General features: G+C 37.9%; 1 protein-coding gene across 8 annotated transcripts in view; it reads left to right on the top strand.

Annotated features, from left to right (window-relative positions):
- Nucleotides 1–21,573, top strand: part of VPS8 (VPS8, CORVET complex subunit) — a 254,143-nt gene that overhangs the window by 111,689 nt on the left and 120,881 nt on the right. For all 8 annotated transcript variants that reach the window (XM_025376216.1, XM_025376215.1, XM_025376217.1 and 5 more), the window contains 6 exons: nucleotides 399–455; nucleotides 2,242–2,324; nucleotides 3,355–3,439; nucleotides 4,245–4,343; nucleotides 10,696–10,785; nucleotides 15,506–15,552. In XM_025376216.1, the coding sequence (XP_025232001.1) occupies nucleotides 399–455; nucleotides 2,242–2,324; nucleotides 3,355–3,439; nucleotides 4,245–4,343; nucleotides 10,696–10,785; nucleotides 15,506–15,552 (461 nt within the window). The remainder of the gene's footprint in view (nucleotides 1–398; nucleotides 456–2,241; nucleotides 2,325–3,354; nucleotides 3,440–4,244; nucleotides 4,344–10,695; nucleotides 10,786–15,505; nucleotides 15,553–21,573) is intronic.

The following is a 21,573-nucleotide window of genomic DNA, read 5'->3' as shown; positions in this document are numbered from 1 at the left end:
TCAGCCTTCCAAAGTGCTGGGATTACAGGCATGAGCCACTGCACCCAGCCTCTTAGAGTTATGTTTCGAAAGAGTAAAGAAATACATACACAAGGGCTGCCTCAACCTCCCAAAGTGCTGGGATTACAGGCATGAGCCACTGCACCCGGCCTCTTAGAGTTATGTTTCTCAAGAGTAAAGAAATATGTATGTAAGGCACATATTAAATTGTTAGCATACCTGAACCTGATGTTACATATACTAGGCTAATCAGTTGGGAAGGTACCTTAGACCTGTGGTATTTATTATGGCTGGGTGTGAATAAGTTGGTTATTTGAAAGGGTAGTTATTACTTTTATTATGAGAGTATTAATGTCTACATGCTGATATCAAATAAAAAATACTTTTTCTTTGGCCAGGTCCTTGAATTCCTTTGTAGTCCTGACGATGACTCCCGACACTCTGAAAGACAGCAGGTATGAACTACTAGAACTCTTTTTGCTAAAAAATAGGAAAGAAGAATAAGCCAGAAAGAATTCTTCTGTGTTAGACCTCACTACACATGAGGGGCAATGACTTGTGCCAAACCCTAATACGAAATTAGAGTCAGTGGGAACCAGAAAATAGAGTGGATGGTTGTTAGGGTACATGTATAAGAAGCTTATATCAAACTAAATTCCTAGGTAGACTGGATCTGTCTTGCATCTACCATGACATCAAAGAAACGACTTCATCTTCCCCTATTATGTGGCAACAGCTAGGACTTCTTGTACGCTGCATTCCATTGGCATAATTAATCTGGTAACTACTGCTAGCTGCTGTGGTCCTGAAACAAAAAAGCTACAGGGTCCTGAGTATTGACATACCTAACTTTTGAGAGTGCCCGAAAACCCCACTGCATTAGGACTAGAATCCACCTGTCCCTCCACTGATTATTATGAGACAGTAACTGTTTGAGTACCACTTCTTTTTATTCATGCCACTTTCTTGAGGTTGCCTTCAGGAGTAAGATTCTTTAAAAAGCATACCCACCATAATTGTGGGCACTAAGAGAGTCAACCCATTTTGTATTGATAGCTAGATTTTGTCAGGCAAGTAAACTAGTAAAATTAAGAACCATGAGAGCTGTGCGGAAGTATGGCTTTATGGCACTGTGGTAATCATACACAGCTGGGAAGTTGAGACTATCAGATAGCAACAGTGACCCTTTATCTGCACAGCTATGGCGCAGTGACTGCTGCAGAGTATCCTAGGTCAGAGAACAGCTAGTAAAATTTTGGTTATCTCTTAAATTATATTGAATACAAATAGTAATATGGGCCCCCTCATTTCAGCTGCGTAGTGTGGTAAAAATTATATGAGCCCCAATATTTTTGTTTCCTTTTTATTGTGGTAAGATAGACATAACACATAATTTACCATTTTAACCGTTTTTAGGTGTATGCATCAGTGGTATTCACATTATTGTATAATCCTCATCACCATCCATCCCCAGAACTCTTTTATCTTCCCAAACTGAACTACCATACCAATGAAATCGTAACTCCTGCTCACTATTTCTCCTCCCCACCCCTTAGTAACTACCAGTCCCTATGAATTTTACTACCTTAGGTCCCTCACGTAAGTGCAGTCGTACAGTATTCATTCTTTTGTATTTAGCTTATTTCACTTGGCAGAATGTGTTCAAGGTTCATCCATGCCATAGCATGCATGTATCAGATTTTCTTCCTGCTGAATAGTATTCCGTTGTATGTATATACTACATTTTGTTTATTCATTCATCCACTGATGGACATTTGGATTGTTCCACCCTTTGGCTATTTTGAATAGTGCTGCTATGAAAAGTCATAATTTTTTAAAAATTAACATATAAACATGGATACCAGCTGTGGGTAAACAGATTGTAAAGAACCATAAGACATAAAAGTGAGACAAAAATTCACTTCTTGAAAGAATATATACGGACATTTTAGCTTAGCAGAGAGTCAGCTCAGTGTCTCATAGGGCTTCATTCGTAAACTCTGTGGCGTTCTTTCCATGTTTGAAAAGCGGAGCCATTTATCTTTTTATAGGGCTTAAATGCAGTGTGATCAAGTTTATGATGTCAGTCTAACCCCTTCCATATGTGACAGCAAGCCAAAATATCATCAGCTAAGAATACAAAAGAAAAAAATTAGAAGTTATAGTCTACATGGCTGAATGCACTCTTAAAGAGCTAGTAAATTCTCAAGTGTTTTTACTCATTTATTTTTAAATGTTTAGGTCCTTTTAGAATTGCTGCAGGCTGGAGGCATAGTTCAATTTGAAGAGAGTCGCCTCATCCGGATGGCAGAAAAAGCTGAGTTGTAAGTTGTTTTGAGGCATATATTAGTTTGCCATAGAAATATTAAATTACATTTCTCTAACTTAAAGCCCAGTTTATTGATGCATTGCTGCTTTTTAAATTAGGAAAGATTATACAAATAACAAAAAGCTAAGTGTGAAGTTTTTGCCTTTTAATTGAATTCTAGAAATTAGTGAAATTTGCAGAAATTGATAGGGCAAATATGAAGCTTTTATATAATTGTTTAAACATAAAAGTGAAATAGCAGTCTTATGATGTTTTATTTTAGATTTTTCCTTTAATATTTCCATGTTTCATAAATTTTTATGGTTACCTTAGCTATATTAGAGACAATGTAGTATTTGACATAGCAAATAAGAAAATATCACATTACTACTTATCTAGTATGCTGTATTTATATGACGTAATTCTGAACAGAGGAACTTTATGTAAAATTTTTGTAAATTATCAATATCTAACATAGTCACTATTTCTTATGTGATACATTATTGCTTCAGTATTTCTTTTGTATTCAGCATTGAAATTTCTTATAAACATAATATGTAGCAGCCTCTTGAACCTGTAGTTAAAGGAATGGCAGATACTCATCTCCCTTAGATATTCACTGTAACTTTATTTAACAGTAGAAATCACATCTACTATATTAATTTTTCTTTTCTTTCTTTTGAGACAAGGTCTCCCTCTGTTGACCAGGCTGGAGTGCAGTGGTGTGATCATAGCTCACTGCAGCCTTAACCTCCTCGTCTCAAGCAATCCTCCTGCGTCAGCTTCCATAGTAGCTCGGATGATAGGCACATGCCACCATGCCTGGCTAACTTTTAGTTTTTTTTGTAGAGACGGGGTCTTGCTATGTTGCCTAGGCTGATCTCAGACTCCTGGTCTCAAGCAATCCTCTTGCCTCAGCCTCTCAAAGTGCCTGGCATGAGCCAGGACACCTGGCCCACTTTCCCTAATACTAACCGGTGTGCCAGAGCAAATGTCTCAAAAACCTGCCTGTTTGGTGCACTGAAGTTTTTCCCTTTACATTCTAGCTATCAAATTTGTGAATTTATGTATGAAAGAGAACACCAATATGACAAAATTATTGATTGCTACTTACGTGACCCTCTGAGAGAGGTGAGTCAAGACACTGCTTTACCCTTTTTTCTTACTCAGCCTTCCCTCTTATTGAGTACAAATAACTGTTGAGCAGAAATATTTGTGCATGTGCATGAGCCAAATATACATTGATAAATAAAACAGATATAGTTCTTGCAGTTTTGGAATGTATGATTTAGTGATGGAGACTGACAATTAACAAAGCCAAATATGATTACAAATGGTGATAAATGCTAGGGAAGAGAAACCGAGTGCAACTTTAGAGGATAATGGGGAACTGACTTATGCAGAGTAGCCAGGGGAGGAATTTCAGAGAAAGTGACATATAAACTGAGTTTTGGAATTTGAGAAGCCCGTGAAGGAAAGAGTCAAGAAGAGTGTTTCAGGATGGGAAACTGTATATGCAAAAGACCTGAGGTGGGGAAAATGGACATGTTCAAGGAGCTGAGTAGAGATCATATAGATGACGTGAAAATCAGTATAGGTGGAGCATAATAGACAAGGGCAGGAGTGGTTTGAGCTGAAATTGGGAATGTGGACAATGGGATCCCCAAAAGCCAAAGTGTGATACTCCTTCATTATGTCACTGAAGATTAATGAATTGAAACCAAAATTAATTAGAACAGATATTTTGCTTCTAAGAGTCTACCCTAAATTTTAAACAATTACCCTTTCTTTTTAGGGGCAGAGTTTTCCATCAGTTAACAATCTCCACATGGTTTTTCATCTTCAAATGATAGATGTTTACCAAGACTGGTTCAGTTGGTAGGGACTAAATCTTGAGTGAGTGAATGAATAAATTATATTGTCTTGTACTCTTCAGGAAGAAGTCTTTAATTACATTCACAATATCTTATCCATTCCCGGACACAGTGCAGAGGAGAAGCAGTCTGTATGGCAGAAAGCAATGGATCATATTGAGGTACCGATGTGCAAAACTTCACACTTTACCATCTGAATGGTCATCTAACCCAAGTTAACTTTATGCCAACTAAACAATGGCATGTATCACATTAAGTTGGTTTAATTTAGGGTTAAAATGTTTTTCATGTGTAATTATTCCTCCTCATATTTGTATTCATAAAGTCTGTGTCACATGCAATCTATTACATCCTGACTTCTGAAACTAGCCAATGTTCAATCAGCTAGTGACAAACTAGTATTAGTGCATTTTTACAAAGTTCCTAGAATGATTCTGAGAGTACTACTTGTCCTTTTTTCCTAGTATGTGATGGGTGCCATACCCTCCAATCATCTAATGGACTTTTAGAAAAATTACTGCAATGATGTATTTCTCTTCCTTATATAACAGGATGATGATTCTGACCTAGCTGTGGTCAACTAATTCACTGATTTTGTTGATGCCTGCAGTTTTACAGAGGATGCAAGTGTTCACTTCTATTGAAACAAAAAGTTCTTATTCAGAAACAACGCTTCTGGATATACAAATAGACTACCTGTGTGATGAGGGCTGTGATCACAATGTGTTCTGAAATGGGACCCAAAAATCACTTCTTACTTGAGTTTCCTTATGTTCATAACATACTCCTTACCCCAGAATCCAATAGAACTAGCAGTTTTGTTGAAATCTATTATTTTTATGATTTATGTTATTTTATCTATTCTATTATGTTTATTTCTGATTATTGAAAAAATAGTAAGAAAAGAGGTAATCCTCTTTTGGAAATAATATTTAGACTGAGGTAGTCCTAGTTTTGGAAATAACGTTTAAACCGAGGTAATCCTAGTTTTGGAAAGAACATTTAAACTGAGGTAATCCTAGTTTTGGGAATAACATTTATATCTACAGAGTTGCTCTCGTTCTCCTCATAGCAAGAATCAGGTGGTGGATTTAGAGATGTAGTAGAGATATGATTATTCAACACGTTTGAACATTTTTTTATAGATACGAAAAACTATAAGAAAAGATGTGATGTGGATACTTTATTTTAGTTTCTGAAGGTTGTAAAGTTTAGAAAGATCAGAGGTGTGAATAGCATCTTCTTGTGAAATATCTGACATGAAAGGTGGTATAGCCAGTCATGAGATACGTGGTCTGAAGTAATTTCCACACTGCTGTATATAGGATTGAGAACATGGAATATATTATTTAATGTTGTTATATTCCTGCTAACAACAGATGAATATATCATGGCAGGATAACCCAACAAGTCATTCTCTGATTTTGTGTTTTATATTTTTTCCCTTTAATCATTTAGTACTCTTTTTCATCATCCTCTTCAAGTCTCCATGGTTATATTATGGTTCAGTTCTCATTTCACCTCATCTGCATTATACAGTGGTTTGAGCACATGGATTCCAGACCTCAAAAATGAAGCCACATCTCTGCATTATGTGAAATGTGATAAATTAATCAATGGGCAAACAGATTACTCAGCAACAAGCTCAAGCTGGGGAAGCAAGAAGTATTTCTGCTGTACAGTAATTATTTTTGCTGACTAGTTTTTCCCACATCTGCATATTTTTCACCTTGAACTTTTTAATATCTCTTAAGGCCACAGTGACAGGTGTATAAACTTTTGTTGAAGGACTTCTATGTCTTCAATAATGTAAATATAATCAACATTGAATACATAGGACAAAAAGTCATAAAGAAGTTTTCTGACAAGATACACTTAGTTTATAGCTTAGTGGTTCTTAACACATTTGGGGCTCTACACTGTTTTTGAGACTCTAATGAAAGATTTAGTCTTATGCCTCATAATATTGCACATGTACATAGATATTATGACTCTGTTTAAAGTTTCAGGGATCTACAGATCCCTAAAAGTGTTTCTTAGATGACAAATCTCTGGTTCAGATGGTTTTTTGAATATGAAAGGTTTCATTAGATTGTGATGACATTTTATATTTTGAAATTTATAAAACATTCAAAAAAGTACATAAAACACATGTACAGCTTAATTAAAAATTAAAAAGCAAACATCCTAGGTCCTGAACAAGAAATATTATATTTCCACACCTCAGACATTTCCCATGTATTCTTTTCTGATCACAGTTTTTTTCTTCCGCCCTTCCCCCATGTAGCCATTATCCTGGTTTTTGTGACAGTTTCTTACCTTTTTGTATACTGTTACTGCATGTGCATGCATCCCTAAATATGTGTTTTTGTTTTGCCTATTCTTGAACTTTGTGAAAATGAAATCGTACTTTCTTTTCTTATTTTTGCCCAGTATTTTGTTTGAGAAGATTGTACATTTTGTTTTATGTAGCTACAGTTGATTTTTATTGTATAGTATTCCATTTTATAAGTATATCACAGTTTATCCATTCTACTGCTGCTAGACATTTCAGTTGTTTCTAGTTTTAACTATTAAGAATAGTCTGTTCATAATCATTCTTATATGTGCATCTTGTGCACAGCCACAGACATTTCTCTAAGGCAGTGATTCTCAGTTTCATCCCCAAACCAACATCACGGCATCAGCTGAGAATTTGATAGAAATGCAAATGCTCCACTTCAGACCTCCTGAATCAGAAACTCCCGGTGAGGCCCAGCAATCCCCTAAGTTATTTTGATGTATGCTAACTCATAATCTCTGCTCTGGAGTATATAATTGATAGTTGAGATTAATATTTTAAATTTCACTGGATGCCAGCACTATATGAGAGTTCCTATGGACTCTGTATCCTTAGCAAACTTTAAATCTTTCCCGATCTAGTGGATGTGTAATGATATCTAATTATGTTTTACATTTACCTTTCCTTAATTACTAATAAGATTGGCAGCCTTTTCATATGTTTATTGGGCATTTAAGTTTTCTGTTTTGTGAAGTGCCTGCTGAAGTTTTTTGCCCACTTTTCTGTTTGAATGTCTCATACTTACTGCTTTGGAAGATTTCTTTATGTATTGTGGATGTTAGTCTTTTATCAGCAATATATTTTGCAAATATCTTCTCCCGTTCTGTGGCTTTTCCTTTCAATCTTTTTGTGTTTTTTTTTAAGTGGTCAAAATAATAATTTCCCCCCTCCACTTTATGTCCTGCTTTCTTTCTCATTTCTTTTTAAGCTTTGGCTCTTGAGTTCCACCTGAAAGTAATTTTTGTACAGAGTATGAGATAGAAGTCAAGTTAATTTTTTAGAATACAGATGCCCAATTTTCCCAGCAGCAGTTATTTTTAAAGGTTGCCTTTTCCTGTTGCTCAGCAATGCTGCCTTTGTGATGAGTATATCAAGGATCTATATGCGTAGTCTATTTCTCTGGTCCTTCTGTTCCATTGGTCTGTTTGTCCATCTCTGCATCAGTACCACACTATTTTTAATATTGTTGCTGTATAATGAGTCTTGATATCTTTAACAGAATCTTGTCTATTATTGACTTTTGATACTTTCAAATATATTTTAGAATCAGCTTATTAAGTTCCACCAAATTTTTTTTAACTTTGTGATCAGGCATTGCACAGAATCTATCAATAATTTTGAAGATAACTTGCAATCTTTACAATATTGAGTCTTCATATCTATGTATGGTATAATCCTTTATTTAATATCTTCCTATAAAGTTTTGTTTTTATTTATTTATTTTTTTGAGACAGAGTTTTGCTCTTGTTGCCCAGGCTGGAGTGCAATGGCACAATCTCGGCTCACCGCAACCTCCACCTCCCAGGTTCAAGCGGTTCTTCTGCCTTAGCCTTCCCAAGTAGCTGGGATTATAGGCATGCGCCACCAAGCCCGGCTAATTTTGTATTGTTAGTAGAGATGGGGTTTCTCCATGTGGGTCAGGCTGGTCTCGAAGTCCCAACCTCAGATGATCTGCCCGCCTCAGCCTCCCAAAGTGCTGAGATTATAGGCGTGAGCTACCACGCCCAGCCCCTATAAAGTTTTATAATACCCTCTGTGGAGACTTTCCATCCTTTGTTTTCATTTTGTTTGTTTTGTTTTGTTTTTCTGAGACAGAGTCTCACTCACTGTGTCGCCCAGGCTGGAGTATAGTGGCACCATCTAGGCTCACTGCAACCTCAGCCTCCTGGGTTCAAATGATTCTCTTTCCTCATCCTCCCTAAATAGCTGGGATTACAGATGTCACCACCACTCACAGCTTATTTTTGTATTTGTAGGAGAGACAGGATTTTGCCATATTGGCCACGCTAGTCTCAAAGTCCTGACCTCAACTGATTCACCTGCCTTGGCCTCCCCAAGTGCTGGGATTACAAGCATGAGCCACCATGCCCAGCCCCATTCTTTGTTATACTTACTGTCACAACTTCATATTTTTAATGCTGTTGTTAATGGCATTTTTAAAAATTTCATTTCCTCGGGTCACAGTAGCTCACGCCTGTAATCCCAGCACTTGGGGAGGCTGAGGCAGGCGGATCACCTGAGGTCAGGAGTTTAGGACCGGCCTGGCCAACATGGTGAAACACCGTCTCTACTAAAAATATAAAAATTAGCCGGGCGTGGTGGTTCATGCTTGATCCCAGCTACTCTAGAGGCTGAGGCAGGGGAATGACATGAACTTGGGAGGTGGAGCTTGCAGTGAGCCGAGATGGCGCCACTGTACTCTGGCCTAGGCAACAGAGCAAGACTCTGTCTCAAAAAAAAAAATTTCATTTCCAACATAAGTATGTTTACTATAAGGATTTTTATGGAAGTTTTCTTCTATTTCTAGTATGCCAAGAGTCCTCATGAATGGATTTTGAATTTCATCATGTTTTCTTCCTTATTCTGTTTTTGTGTTACATTTTATTGATATTAAACCAACCTTGATTTTTGCAGCTAAGTGCTACTTGATCCTGATATATTATTCTTTTTACACATTGCTGAATTTCATTTTTATTTAGGATGTTTGTATCAATATTGTGGTTCAGATTTATCTGTAATTTTATCCTACTGGGTTTAGTTGTCAAAATGTTACTAGCTTCATACAATGCACTGAAGAATTTTTCTTTTTTCTGTTCTCTGTTGTAAGAGGTTTAGTTAAGGTTGGGATTATTTCTTCCTTAAATAGTTACTAGAACTTACCAGTGAGGCTATTTGAGCCTACAGTTTTTCATATGGGAAGTTTTTACTCATTCAGTTATTTTAATAGTTAAAAATCAAATCAGGGGCAGACACGGTGACTCATGCCTGTAATCCCAGCACTTTGGGAGGCCAAGGCAGGATGATCTGTTGAGCCCAGGACTTCCAGATCAGCCTGGGCAACATAGCCAGACCCCGTCTCTACCAAAAAAAAAAAAAAAAAAAAAATCACATCAGGCTATTTCTTCTCAAGTCGGTTTATTAAATTGTACTTTTAAGGAATTTATTTTGTTTAAATTTCCAAATGCTTGGCATAAATTCATTCATCATAGCTTATTTTTGAATGTCTACAGATCAGTAACAGTGTCTCCTTTGTAATATTTAGTTATACCTTCTCTCTTATTAGGAGTATTGCATTAAAGTTATATAAACTATAGTTATTTGTGGCAGCTAATTATTATGAATCTACAAGTACTACCTAACACGATAATTACGAGATACATTGTGAATGTTGTAGTCATAGTAGCTTGTCTGAGTTTTATTTAATAATACAGTATTTTGGTCTACATTTGGTCTTTGTGTTTTAGCCGTGTATCATGGTTGTGTTTGATCACAGTGTCCCCACAGAGAAGGTAAATTGGAAAGGTAGAGTATTAGGTGACAGAAACCAAGTAAGAGAGTTTTAAAAAGAAAAGGATAGCCAGTAGTGTCCAGGAAAGTCCAAGGGGAGGTCAAATTAAAAGTCTTATATTTGACAAATAGATTTCATTAACAATGTTTGATTAAAAGTGGTCAACATTTTACTTTCATGTAAAATTTAAGACCTGAAGTTTATTTCTTAAAATGCTTGCAGTTTCTAAATCCGCTGGGCACCAGAAGTAAAGTTTTAAAATTCTTAGCCAGATAAATTACAACTATACTTTCTCATTTCTTCACGTTATTACTTTAAGCTCCAGGGTGAAATGCATTGACAGGGAACTTGGGAAGCTTTTGTTCCTTCTGTTTCTCCTGCAGATATCATGGCTGAAATCCAGAATTCTACAGTGCTTTCATTTTCTAAGAGTTCTGAATTACCTTTCTTTAAATTAAATTTTGATTTTTTTTTTTTACATGACACATTTCTAATTTTGCTCATTTGCAAAGTGCCCTTTAAATTGAGGCCCTATATCAAGGTCTGCTGAAATGCAGTATGGGAGCTCGCGACTATATTGAGGTAGGTAATCATGCCTCATATCTGTGGATATGCTGGTTAAATGAGCAATTAAAGATGGCTTTGTCTTTTCCTTTAACTCCAGGAACTTGTGTCCCTGAAGCCCTGTAAAGCTGCGGAGCTGGTTGCCACCCACTTTTCTGGACATATTGAAACGGTCATTAAAAAACTTCAGGTATGTATTGCAAATATATATTGGGGAAAAATATCTAGTGGAGAGACAATTATTAAATCTTCACCTAAGAAGTTTTGATTATAGTGATTTCTTCAGTTGCTATTTATTAGCAATTTCTGTTAGGTTGGTGCAAAAGTGATTGTGGTTTTTGCCATTTCTTTAATGGCACAAACCTAATACCGTGTGTGTGTGCGTGTGTGCGTGTGTGTGTGTGTGGGAGCAGTTGTGTGATGATCTCTTAGTTTGGAAATGAGGGAGTTGATCTTTGTGCATAACAAATATCAGCTTCAGAGAAGCATTTCTGGAATTATAATGTACTTATTCTAGAAATCCTAATCCACAGATCCTCTCTTCCCCCATTTTCTTTTGCTGTAGGATCCACAACCCTATTTTCTTTTTTCTTTTTTTTTTTTTTGATACGGAGTCTCACTCTGTTGCCCAGGCTGGAGTACAGTGGTGCGATCTCCACTCACTGCAAGCTCCACCTCCTGGGTTCACGCCATTCTCCTGCCTCAGCCTCCCGAGTAGCTGGGACTACAGGCACCTGCCACCACGCCTGGCTGATTTTTAAAAATATTTTTAGTATATTTAAATATATGTATAAAATATATTTATATATTTATATTTTATATATTTAATTTTTTTATATTTTATAATTTTTTATATTTTTAGAGACACAGTTTCACCATATTAGCCAGGATAGTCTCGATCTCCTGACCTCGTGATCCACCTGCCTTGGCCTTCCAAAGTGCTGGGATTACAGGCATGAGCCACCACTCCTGGCCCACAACACTGTTTTCTTTGAGATTCATATTTATTCAAAACTTTGTCATCCTGAAATTGTGCTGTTTAGAATTTTTCTTGGAAAATCTTAACTAGAATGCAGCTCTATGCGTAGTAAATATTGAGAAGCTCAGTTAGAAGTACTATTGAATGCACTATTTAAGGTATTCCACTTACCACTTACCATGGCAGTGCTGATGTTGAGTTTGCTCCCTGTCATTGTAGCCACAAGTGATAGAGGCAGGGAATAGGACAATGACAGGGACTTGAAGCACCACCCAAAGTCCTCAATTGACATTAATAGTGGTTGGGAATAGCTGTGCAAGCAGGAAATCAGAGCAGTGAGTAGGAGGTAGCTGGCATGAGAGACAAAAACATGGAATTCATTCATTCAGACACTTAGTGCAGCCCCACTCTCTAGCAGTGTGCTAGGCCCTAGGGACAGAAATAAGAATACAACCTTTTCTTAAATTTTCCCTCTGGAACAGAGAAGCACTTGCATAATTACAGTCCAGTGTTGAAAGAGCTACACTAGAGATATGTGAAAAGTGCTGTAGGAACAAGAGAAGAAGAGTGTGATGGATTGCAAGAAAGACAAGAATGCCGAAAGATCCCTAACCTGGTCTTGAATGCCTAATGTCAGATTTCCAAGCAGAGACTTGGGCAGGGCTTTCTCGATAAAAAGGTTCTGGATATAAAAAGCCTTGAAGGCATGAAGCAGCCTGCATGTTCGGAGAACAGTCAGGTCTGTGTGAAGCATGACGTCGTGGGGGTGATGGTGGAAGTGGCATTAGATTAAGCTATTAGTGATAGGCTGGAGGGGAGGAGCTAAACTAGAGGGGTGGCAAAATACAGCTTGGAGACAGATGTGGAATGGTTTCATATGTGATGCTATGAAATTTAAACTGTCTTCTGTGTACTGAGAGTGTGTGTGTGTGTGTGCGCGCGCGGAATGGTTTCATATGTGATGCTATGAAATTTAAACTGTCTTCTGTGTACTGAGAGTGTGTGTGTGTGTGTGTGTGTGTGTGTGTGTGTGTGTGTGAGATTTTGGCTCTCTTGCCCGGGCTGGAGTGCAGTGATATCATCTCGGCTCACTGCTACCTCTGCCTCCTGGGTTCAAGCAATTCTCCTGCCTCAGTCCCTGAGTAGCTGGGATTACAGGCGCCTGCCACCACGCCCGGCTACTTTTTGTATTTTAGTAGAGATGGGATTTCACCATGTTGGCCAGGCTGGTCTTGAACTCCTGACCTTAGGTGACCCACCTGCCTCAGCCTCCCAAAGTGCTGGGATTACAGGCGTGAGCCACCGTGCCCGGCAAATTACTGAAGTTTTTTAAAGCTAAAGGGCAGTATCATTAGATCCATTTTACAGAAAATTAACTTTGTATAGCAGTGGGGAGAATGGACTGGAAAGGAGAGCGAATGGAGGAGAGAGGTCTAGGCAAAAGATGGAGGACTAGCGCTAACTCAGTGGCAGTTGGAGAGGACAGATTTAGGACATTTTTGTAAAGTAAAATGTATAGGATCTGGAAATTAGTTGAATGTGGTGGGAGGAGTTAAAAACGAATCCCAGGTATCAGGCTTGGTTGTCCAGCATGATAATGATGAGGTCCATTAACTCAAGAAAAAGACTCATCCATTAATTCAATAATTACTCCGGTACCTGCTCTGGGCCAAAAATATTAAGTACTGAGGATACAAAATCATGTAAGTGTGATCCTGCTCTCAAGAAAGAAGACAAATAAGCCAAGACAATTACAGACTAGTTTGATCGGAATGCTAATGGAGCCCAGGATTCTAAAGTAGTACACGGAAGGACATGAAATTCAGTCTACTGAGGGAGGGTAGGAGGAGGTTTCTACCAAAATTACTCTCAACCTCCAGAGCTTCTCTCCCCTTTAAAAGTCAGCACTTCTGGTAAATTTTGCCTGTGGTGGGGGCTGTGTTGTCATTGTCCTTTAAGATTTAAAATGATCACTTGTGGCTGGGCGCGGTGGCTCAAGCCTGTAATCACAGCACTTTGGGAGGCCGAGACGGGTGGATCACGAGGTCAGGAGATGGAGACCATCCTGGCTAACACAGTGAAACCCCTTCTCTACTAAAAAAAAAAATACAAAAACTAGCCGGGCGAGGTGGCGGGCGCCTGTAGTCCCAGCTACTCGGGAGGCTGAGGCAGGAGAATGGCGTAAACCTGGGAGGCAGAGCTTGCAGTGAACTGAGATCTGGCCACTGCACTCCAGCCTGGGCAACCGAGTGAGACTCCGTCTCAAAAAAAAAAAAAAAAAAAAAAAAAAAAAAAAGAAAGATCACTTGTAGGGTTTTCTTTTCTTTTCTTTCTTTTTTTTTTTTTTTTGGTAGTCTCTAAGAATATTAAGAGACAGACCCAGTAGATAAATATAATGTCATTCATCAGACAAATATATAGAAGTAAAGTACAGGCCAGACACAGTGGCTCACACCTATAATTCTAGCACTTTGCAAGACCCAGGCAGGCATATCGCTTGAGCTTAGAAGCTCAAGACCAGCCTAGGAAACATGGTGAAACCCCATCTCTACAAAAAAAAATCCAGAAAATTAGCTGGACGTGGTGGTGTGTGCCTTTCATCCCAGCTATATGGGAGGCTGAATTGGGATAATCACCTGAACCCAGGAGGTTGAGGCTGCAGTGAGCTGTGATCATGCCACTGCACTCTGGCCTGGGTGACAGAGTGAGACCCTGTCTCAAAAAAAAAAAAAAAAAGCTGAAGTATGATGGATAATAAAAAGCTTTCTATTTGTGGTCTGTTTGTGGAGTCTTACACAATTCTTTTAAAGAAATGAAGTATTTACTTTACTGCCTAGCTTTATAAATTCTGCAAGAATCCCATATAGATCTTACAAAGTATGTTTACTTTTGATTGACAAGAAATATGCCTCTAACCAATTGTTTTCAGAATTCTTATAATGAAAAATATGCCAGAATGTTAAGTTATAACCAAGAAGAAAGTCATGTAAAATAACACAAAGTGATAGTGAAGAAATAGAAAATCAAAGACTGATACAAATAAATATATTTTTTAAATCATATTTTTATATTAATCTTTTTCATCCTTAGGAGTCTCCCATTTTTTTACAGATGAAGTGTGAATGTGTCAAAAAATACAAAACAAAAAAGAAAAACTAAACAATAACAATTTTTGCATAGGTTTCCCAAGAATTTAGAAATATTCATATTTTTGTAGTATTTGAAGGTTTATCTCTTTTAACCCTCACTACTACCCTGTGTGGAAGGCAGAGAAGATATTGCTGTCCTCTTTTTTTTTTTCACATAAGGAACTTGAATTGCTCGGAGGATAAGTAACTTACAGGAAGTCACATTTTGAGCAAGTGGCAAGAACAGAACCTAGATTTTATGGCGTATTGATTGCTAACATGTTGCAGTTTGATTGGCATCTCTTCTGTAGTTGTTTATATTGTTCATGAGCTTTTTTGGTGGTGGTTGTTAACTTGGACCTCAAACTCCCACCTTCCCTCGATGAGCTATCTCACAGCAACCCATTGCCACAGGAGGACCAGGTTAAGGCCGGGTGAAACTGATCAGTGCAGAGAGAGCTCAGCATCCACAGAGCAGTTCCAAGCACCTGCCACTCCGGGGGTCCTTGTGCTGGGAACAGTTCGGCGATTTGTCTCAGTAGAGGTCTTTTTTGGGTGATAATAGGGTGTTTGTGTTCCGTTTACACTGAGAAGTGAATGTGCGACAGTGATTAGAATTATTGAGAAGACATAAAGAACCTCCAAATGATTCTTTAGAATTTCTTAGATACGTATTGAGGGCTTTATGGAAGTACTCAGGTATCTGTGCATAAAGGGATAGGTTAAAGTAGTTCTTTACTATGGAAGAATTTGAAAAATTTGTTTTAATATTTAATTGTAATTTTTATTGTTTTTCTATTCAGAACCAGGTTTTGCTTTTCAAATTTTTGAGGAGTCTTCTTGACCCAAGGTATGTTGATAAACTTTAGTCTTTCATTTAATATATATATATATGAGAAACAAAAGGAAATAAATTGAGATTAAGTTACCAGCCCATAATATCTAAATAGTACAGTTATCTCTTAATTTTTTAATATTAGTAGGAGCAACTGTTACACAGATAATGTGAAAATAGAACATATGAACAACAGATTGTATCTTCAGATAATACTTTTCTTTCCATTTGAACATGAACATATATGGTGAGTTCTCATGGGTGTAAATAAAATAATGAAGCCATGCCACGAGGACATGTTTCAGAAGAGTTAGCTTCCCCCTCCTGCCCTTGTTTCACTCTTGCTTACTCCTAACTTCATGTGGGAGATTGATGGTGCCTGTACTTTCCAAAGTTAACACTTGGTTCCCAGCCTACCTCTAAATGTATTACCTTTTAAACTCTGACTTAGTATGTTTAGTTTTAAACAACTTCCTGATGGTGTGGGAAGGAAAGTTGAAATGTGTTTTTTCACTGCTACTCTGATGCTTATATCAAATAAAAGCAAACTCAAGGAGATGATGAAATTAATTAATAATGGATTTGTAGGCAGAGCAGTTCTGCATATGAGGTTTTAAAGTTTTGCTGTAACTACATAGAGTACATTGGGAGTTGAGGACAGTAATATTTAATATCCTCTAAGATAGTTACTCTTGACCAGTAGTATGCATCAGAATCACCTACGAAGCTTTTAAAAATTCAGATGCCTTGGCCCAACCCACGGAATCACTGGGAGCTGGAATATTTTGATGCACACCTAGAGTTAAGCATGGTTTACATGTATTTTTCCAAGATGATATAGCTTTCATATCAAACATGCAAACTTTAGGTTTCATTATAATGTATGCTGGCCATTAAAAACAACTATTTACTTACTTTAGCAGTTGTAATATCAGTTTTGGTTATTTCTGTGTTCTGTGCTGTTTTAAAATACCGAAATACCAGTAATTTTGTTGATTGTAAAATTTTTTTGAAAGCTCAACCATTTGAATCTTGAATAGGCTGTGGTACATTTAAATTTAGTCAAACAAATGTGTATGTGTAGATGTTTACTAAAAGCAGACTGATTACAACCCCCCCCACTTGTGTTCAACACCTTTTCAAAGTATCTGTGTTTTAATTCTCTGTCCTCAGATTATTACTGAGGCTAGACATCCTTTTTTTAAAAAAATTCCTATTAATCATGTGTATTTCCCTCAGAGTCAGTTTGGGCCCTTTTCTACTCCCAGAATTAACTGATGGAAAGATTTTAGAATTGGAGCTGGGAGTGGAAGGGAAGGAAGGAACGTGGGAAGAGGTAGGGAGAGCTGGGAAGGGGAGACATGAAAGTAGGGCAGAGCACGGAGCTCAGAGGAGGAGGAAGGAAATGCCAGTCCCACTTCTCAGTCCTTTCTCTAGAGCCTGAGAGCCCGTCCACCTCTTTTTCTGTGACACAGTTCCCTCTTTTCCTCCCCCATACTTTTCCCTGTGTTAGATCCATTCACTGCTCTGCCCTTAGGTTAATTTATTTTAATCAAGTCCTTTTCCTCTGCCATCCTACCTGAAGAGACTCAAGCAGGAAGGACAGGGGAAGGTCAGCTTTGAACTTGGCATTTTCTCAAATGAAGTGTGGAAAGTGATAGTGACCAAATATTTTTTTTTTTATTAAAGAAAAAAAAAAAAACAGGGCCGGGCACTGTGGCTCAAGCCTGTAATCCCAGCACTTTGGGAGGCCGAGACGGGCGGATCATGAGGTCAGGAGATCGAGACCATCCTGGCTAACACGGTGAAACCCCGTCTCTACTAAATATTACAAAAAACTAGCCGGGCGAGGTGGCGGGCGCCTGTAGTCCCAGCTACTCGGGAGGCTGAGGCAGGAGAATGGCGTAAACCCTGGAGGCGGAGCTTGCAGTGAGCTGAGATCCGGCCACTGCACTCCAGCCTGGGCGACAGAGCGAGACTCCGTCTCAAAAAAAAAAAAAAAAAAAAACCTGTATTAGGTAATGTAAATATCTGTGTCAAAGATCTAGTGTTCTGCTTTGAGAATCCCAGTTCTTGAATTCATCATATTTTATCCTCTTACTTTATGTCTTATATAGGCGGCAGGCATTGATGTAGATTATGCTCTAAACTTTTTGAATTTGATGTTTGGCATTTCAATCCTTTTTTAATAAAAAGCAAATACAAATAATATACCTGCTTTGGTATTGCAGTCACTATTTAAAATAAATAGTACAAAAAAAAGACATATCACAAGTATCAAAGGTGGACAGTCTTGCTCCATTGTTACCTATATCTAGATTTGAAAGATGTTAGTTACGTAAGACCCTTTACGAGTGCTGTGAAAGTTGTTTTGTTCACCAGTAAACCGCAAATTATTTTACTTGAGAAACAGGTATATTTTATTTCCCTAAGCTAACCGTAACCAGGATATTACCTCTCACACATTATTCCTTTCCTGTCATATCAATTCAGGCACAAGGTCTTGTGTTACCAACCTTGAAAAGAGGCAGTGCGCTCACAGGCCTTCCTTTCCCCTTCCCCAAAAAGTGACATGACCAGGAATGATCTCACTCTCACAGCCAAAGCTTTACTTTTGCCTACCAGAAATTAAGAGCCTTGAAGTAACCAGCTTACCTTAGCTCTGCCTTTAAAAAGAGCTCACTTTTGTATTGATCTGCCTCCAAAATATCGAAGACCGAGTGTTCTGCTTTGAGAGCCCCAATTCTTGGATTCATCATATTTTATCCTCTTACTTTATGTCTTCCATAGGAGGCAGACATTGATTTAGATTATGCTCTCAACTTATTTTTGAATTTGATGTTTGGCATTTCAATCATTTTTATATAAAGAACATTTTAAATGATGGTATCTCAAGCTAACCCATACAAGCCTCTTTAACCCACAATGTAATTAAACATATAATACTAGTAACATATTGAGTTCTGGATTGAGGGAGAGAAAGTAGGTTAAGAAGGTTGAGTGCCGAGGGAGTAAGGAAAAAAGAAGAAGTTCTCCCTTTCTTGCTTTGAGAGCGGTTCTTAAACAAAGTTTTGATTTGTATAAAGTTTGTTTTTGGTATCCTTTGAACCCTACCTCCACCCCATTCTGTTCCCTTCTTTCCAGGGGTGCGGGGTACACACACTTCTTCAAGCTCTTTGCATTATAAGCACACTCAGGTATAGAGTGTTCTTTATAGATGTAAAAAATCCAAATTACCTTCCTCCATTTCCCCATCAAAACTGTTTTCTAGTTGCTTTGTCAATTTCTGTATTGTATGGCCCCTTTTACAATGAGGAATATATAAATAACATGAACATAATGAAGCATATAAAAGATGGGGAAAAAACTCAACACCTTTTCCTAATACAGTTGACCTCAAGGGTAAGAAGAAAGCAGAGTGCACGGATTGGTTTATATTAGTCTCTGATTGACTAACTTCTCATTACATTTTAGCCTGTTTTTTAGTGACTGTGCTTGTTAACTAACCTAAAGGATTAGACTCTTTTCAGGTACTGGGAAAACTGAGGGAGTACGGAATATGGATATAGGGTCAAAACAACATCAAGAATAGGTAGACTGGCCCCGGCTAACAGTTTACCTGACAGCCAAACGTGAATTATTTTTGCCTTTGTTTCTTCTCTTTTTGTTATTTTTAAGCAATAGATATTTTTGACCTCCAGTTTTTTCCCCCCATGAAACTCCTAAAGCAGCATTATGAAAGAAAACAGTTACTTTGGGATGAGGACTGCTGGTGTGTATGTATCATCTCAGAGTGTTGCTTTTTTTACTCTTGCCCCCAACACCTGAGTTAATAGGATTCTTATTCTTGTATGTATAGTTTATGCATATTTAATTTAACATTTACATGTATGGCCAGGCGTGCTAGCTCATGCCTGTAATCCCAGCACTTTGGGAGGCCGAGGCAGGCGGATCACCTGAGGTCAGGAGTTCAAGACCCACCTGGCCGACATGGTGAAACCCCATCTCTACTAAAAATACACACACGTGCACACACACACAAACATTTACGTGTATCAGGTTGTTTTTTGAGGGGGTAGCTTTTATTTTGTCAACAGCATTATTAAAAGAATAGGTCATCCAGTTGAATTCATGTGTATATTTCTATCTTTACCCGGTGTCTTTCTGTTATCTTTGTTATGTAAATAGTTTCCTCGGTCGAATTAATTGACCTGCAAGGATATTGGTGGCATCTGTACATAGAAAGATTAGATAGTTTTAGGGGGAGAGGGGGTTAATCCTCCAGAAGCAAATTACTTGCCTGAATTAAGGCCAACAGCTTGGGAGAGAGGATTTGCATCCTCTTCCAATTATTTCTTTTGGGACAGCTGCTACATAAAGCTCCACTCTACCCCCACCCCCTGGGTGCATTCCTGCTGGCCATGAATTCTCACAGGAGTTCTCCTGATGTGCTTACACCCAGCTGCAGGTTCCTTATGCAGTGGGGATTGCTTAAAGGATAATACAAAAGGACATGTGTTTTTTGTGAGGCCGTGAGCTGCATAAGGAATAAAGAGAATGTGCAAGTATATTTATATTCTGAATATTTTCCTCAGTATGATTTTCCTGGTAATGTTGACTTAGCCTTTGTTAACAATGTTCTGAAGGCCTCTGAAACATATAGCATGATTTTCCTGAAGGAAAAAAACACACGTGTCACATTGTATCTGAAAGTCTTTAATCAAAGTAAAATAAAAATTGAACATTGCTAAGAAAATGAGTAACTTTGCCCAGGAGCAAAATATAGATTATGAAAATGGTTATGCATTGGATTTTAGCTGAATCTGTCTGTTTCTGTGGATATTTTTGAAGGGACATTTTAAGATATTGACACTCAGTATTGAAATAGCGTATTTCAAAGTTAAAATACAAAATTAGAAGATTATATATATTAGAAGATTATATATGTTCATGAACTTTGACATGTTAAAAAAAAATACCTACTTCAGTGAGTGCCTACAGTGGCCAAGGTGATTGTTAATTTGGCCTGGCTTACCCCTAGATCTTATGTCTTTGGTTAGTATTTTGCCAGCAACTCAAATTCAGCCTTTTAAATTGTAACACATCATCACCTCCTAATCACCAGTCAGCTCCTCTCTCTCTTTCTCTCTCTCTATATATGTTTATTGTATATATATGTTTATTACATATATATATTTCTTTGTTCCTTTAATCTGTACTTACCTATAATGAAATTATTTATACTCACTTTTTCCAACCTAAACCTCTTCTCTCTTATTTTCTGTCTTAACAATTAATATCATAAACTTGTTTATTTTATGTAGCAATTTCCTGAGTAACTACAGCATACCAAGCACTTGACAGGCATGGGAGATAAAACGATAAATAAGACAGGGCCCTGCCTTCAGAGAATTTACATTCTAATGGAGGAAGATAGGCCAAAACAGGTAATTAGGTATAAGTATCTTAAATAAAATCCTGAGAGTGATGATCAAGTTTTCAGTTTCCTTTATCCATTCCCACTCCACCTTGTCACCACACCACACAGAAACAGTTACCAAAATCTGTAAACTCTACCTCTTCTCTATCTCTTACGTGATTTTTCCTCTCGTCTTTACCCCCACTGCCCTAGTTTAGGCACTCAGCATCCCTCCTCTGGTTTCTTTTGCTGGTTTCCCAACTGTAGTCTCCCAACAGTTTCTTCCTGCTACACAGAAAAACCAATTCACTGAGACCATAATATTACAATAGAGAAAGAGATTAATTAACACAGATAGCCACATGGGAGGGCTGGTGTAATAACTTATTACTTAAGTCAGTTCCCTGGAGAACTCAGAGGCTAGGACTTTTATGGATAATTTGGTGGGCAAGGAGCTAGGGAATGGGCACTGCTGACTGGTTGGAGATGAAATCATCGTAGTGTGGAAAATGGTCCTTATGTGTTGAGTCTGCCTCTTGGTGGGGGCCACAGAACCGCTTTAGTCATGAGTTCCAGGTCTGGTTAGAGACAGAAGATGGCCAGAATGCAAAAGTCTG

Source organism: Theropithecus gelada, chromosome 2, assembly GCF_003255815.1.
Source record: "Theropithecus gelada isolate Dixy chromosome 2, Tgel_1.0, whole genome shotgun sequence".
Classification (NCBI taxonomy): domain Eukaryota; kingdom Metazoa; phylum Chordata; class Mammalia; order Primates; family Cercopithecidae; genus Theropithecus; species Theropithecus gelada.
This window is presented reverse-complemented; position numbering and strand designations above follow the sequence as displayed.